The 2,929-nt window shown below is 44.8% G+C and overlaps 1 protein-coding gene across 1 annotated transcript; it reads right to left on the reverse strand.

Annotated features, from left to right (window-relative positions):
* Positions 1–577: 577 nt before the first annotated feature.
* LOC121964648 (spatacsin-like) lies at positions 578–2,545 on the reverse strand. Its single transcript, XM_042514847.1, has 4 exons — positions 2,191–2,545; positions 1,913–2,113; positions 1,262–1,369; positions 578–793 (listed from the first exon to the last, which is right to left on the reverse strand). Exons 1-4 carry the CDS (start codon positions 2,539–2,541, stop codon positions 578–580), a joined length of 876 nt encoding a protein of 291 aa, XP_042370781.1. The 5' UTR covers positions 2,542–2,545.
* Between the last annotated feature and the right edge of the window lie 384 nt (positions 2,546–2,929).

The following is a 2,929-nucleotide window of genomic DNA, read 5'->3' on the forward strand; positions in this document are numbered from 1 at the left end:
AGCGTGAGGTTTTGGGAGAGTGTGAGCAGATCAGAGGTCAGAGCGGACATCTTTAAAAAGCAGACAGCAGCTGGATGAAACTGGTTTGCCAGTGTGGTAATCAAACCTGTGATTAACCCTTTGAAACCTGGAACATAAGTTTTCTTGTGCTGCGTTGAGACGCCTTTCACGCACATTTAAACCTTTGAAAGCTGAGCAGATGGGTTTCATTTCTTTTGAAAACGTGGATAAAAAGGCAATTAGCAAAGAGGCCAGAGATGTACCACAAACTGCAAGAAATTAGAAAAAGGTGATGAGAAAATTACCTGAAAAAGAGAGATTGAGAAATGTTTAGAAATTAATTAAATTAATAATGTATAGGTAAAATTAACTATTTTACCTATACATTTTTATTTATTAATCTTTTACCTTTTTTAGTCGTCTTTAACTTTAAAAAAAATCTTTCCACTTTTCTTGGTAAATTTCAGGTAATTTTCTTGAAACTTGAGACGTTATCAGACGTGTTTCCAAAATATTTACACCTTTGAACCCTAAAAAAATATTCAACTTGGTAGGAAATGTTCCAAAAAAAGCAAGTTTAAAGGGTTAATAATGTGTGTCTTCTCCTGAGCGGTTTTGTGATCTCACCGTTAGATTTGAGGAGTTTGTCGACGTCGGCCAGCAGCTGCAGCAGCCGGTGGAGGTCGTACTGGGAGGAGCAGCGCTGCAGCATCGTGAGGAGCAGCACGGAGGCCTGACTCTCCACCCACTGCAGCGGGAGTCCACCAGAGGGCGCCGGGCCTCCGTTCCTCAGCTGCATCGGTGAAGAGGAGGAGGAGGAAGAACAGTCTTTGCTTATTAAATGTGCATCCCGCCTGAATACTCAATAACATAAAATATGACTGCAAAACTTTTTGGCAGCTGACATTAAACTCTCAGACTCCTTTCAAAACTGTTTGCACTCGCAGCTGCACGTCTATCGTGCATTTCACTGGAAAACGCTGTTTATAGTGCATGTGACTATAAGCTTTTACTGATTTATCACACAATGAAACAGGGAAAACAAAACAACAGCAACGAAAAAACAGGTCCAGAATCTCCTGCAGGCGGGGACAGATTGTCCAGTGGGAACTCTGGGCACGAGACAAGAGGCCCACATGGAAACAGCACCAACATTCAACATTCAGGTCATGACACCATGTATCGTACCGTACCGTACCGTACCGTACCGTATCGTATCGTATCGTATCGTAATACTGGTCTGTTGGTGGGTGTGACTTACAGCGATGAGCGTCCTCTGGAAGTCCAGCAGCTTCGCTTTGGCCTCAGAGAAGTTCCTGTAGTCGCAACAAAACTCAAACATCCTCAACACCAACACCAGAGGACAGTCCTGAGGGACACAAACAAAAGACATCTGTCTCACTCATTTGTTCTTTTTTTTATTTTCAAGTCAATCATGCAAACCCCGCTGGACAGCAACGCTGTTAGACGTTGATATTTGGTTGAATTTAGGTTGCGACGTCCCGTAATTGAGTCTGAATCTGTGTTACTCGTCGTTGCCATTGAATATTTCACGATATGGGTGATGTTTGTTTAGGGGTGAGGTGATGGAGGGTACCGGCTGGGTCAGGGGATTCGGATGATAAATGACGGTTTAACTAACTGCCATCTGTTGTATGTGATCTTGTGTATTTTTGTCTTATGGCAGGAGCCCAGGAAGATTAACAACAAGCAACAACAAATAAACAAATGAAGCTGTAAACACGAGGCCTCCAGCTTCGGCTATCGGCGGCACAAAAACAGAAAAACTGAAAACCTTCAGAGGTTCAGGAGGGAAAGAGAAGCTGCTGAACTCATCCAATGTTTTCAAATCTGTTTTTCTGATCTGAATCTTTGATGTCTGATTTTTGTGATGTGGCGTCACTTTTTTTACCCTCTGGAAGAGCTGGAAGCCTCTCAGCAGGGGCCTGACGTGGCCCCGCCCCAGCAGCGTCCTCCAGATGATTGACAGGTCGTGCAGCGTCCACTCGTGGTGCTGCGGGGCTTCAGCCAGGTGGGAGATGGCTTCTCCAGCGGCGACTTTGTCGACGGAGGTCAGCAGCCACACACAGAGACACGGCAGAGGCTCCGCCCCCTGTCGACGGTTACCGAGTGGTTATTATTTCTGACATCATCGTCTGATTCATCGTTTTGTGTATTTCGTGCCGTTACCTTATGACAGGCGGCCAGCACAGCCAGCGTCGGGCAGCGTTGCACCAGCGCCCCCTGCAGCAGGTACCTGCACGGCGCCGCCTCCTCCTGACTCTGCAGGAGGACCTGGAACAGCTCCCTGGGGTGCTCCGGGCTCCCAGGGGCCTCGTCTGTGTTCAGCGACTGCTGCTCGGAGCCGCAGAGCGTCCTCCGCTGGCTGTACACCTGCAGGTCCTGGAACGCCAGACTCAGGTGGGCCTGCAGGGCGGGGCCAAACTGAGCCGCCAGTGACCTCACCTGGAGGAAGAACCAAATATGGTCAGAGGGAGGAGTTTGACACGAGATGATATGAACAGAAATAATCCAAAACATGACACGGCACCATGTTTTAAAAAAAGATTCATCTGACACTGGTCAATAATAAAAGGGTTCCCACACTCTGTCATGGACGAATTTTCAAAACTTTTCCCTGACTTTTCAAGGAGCCCCATTTATTTAATTTTATTATTAATTTTTCCAGAAATATTATATTCAAACTGTGAAAACATAATTCTGTATTCAACATGAAGAGTTAAAGGACCGTCGAAAATTTGAGAAAACAAAACTAATTTCAGATTTTACAGTCTGTCATTATGATAAATGATGTCATTCTGGCTATTTTCAGAGAAAATAAAACTTTCAAAAAACCACCCAGTTTTAAGTGTTTTAAGTGTTCTATAAAAATTGACAAAAAGAAAAAAATATCATTTTCTTTAGAATA

Source organism: Plectropomus leopardus, unplaced genomic scaffold (assembly GCF_008729295.1).
Source record: "Plectropomus leopardus isolate mb unplaced genomic scaffold, YSFRI_Pleo_2.0 unplaced_scaffold16547, whole genome shotgun sequence".
Lineage (NCBI taxonomy): Eukaryota > Metazoa > Chordata > Actinopteri > Perciformes > Serranidae > Plectropomus > Plectropomus leopardus.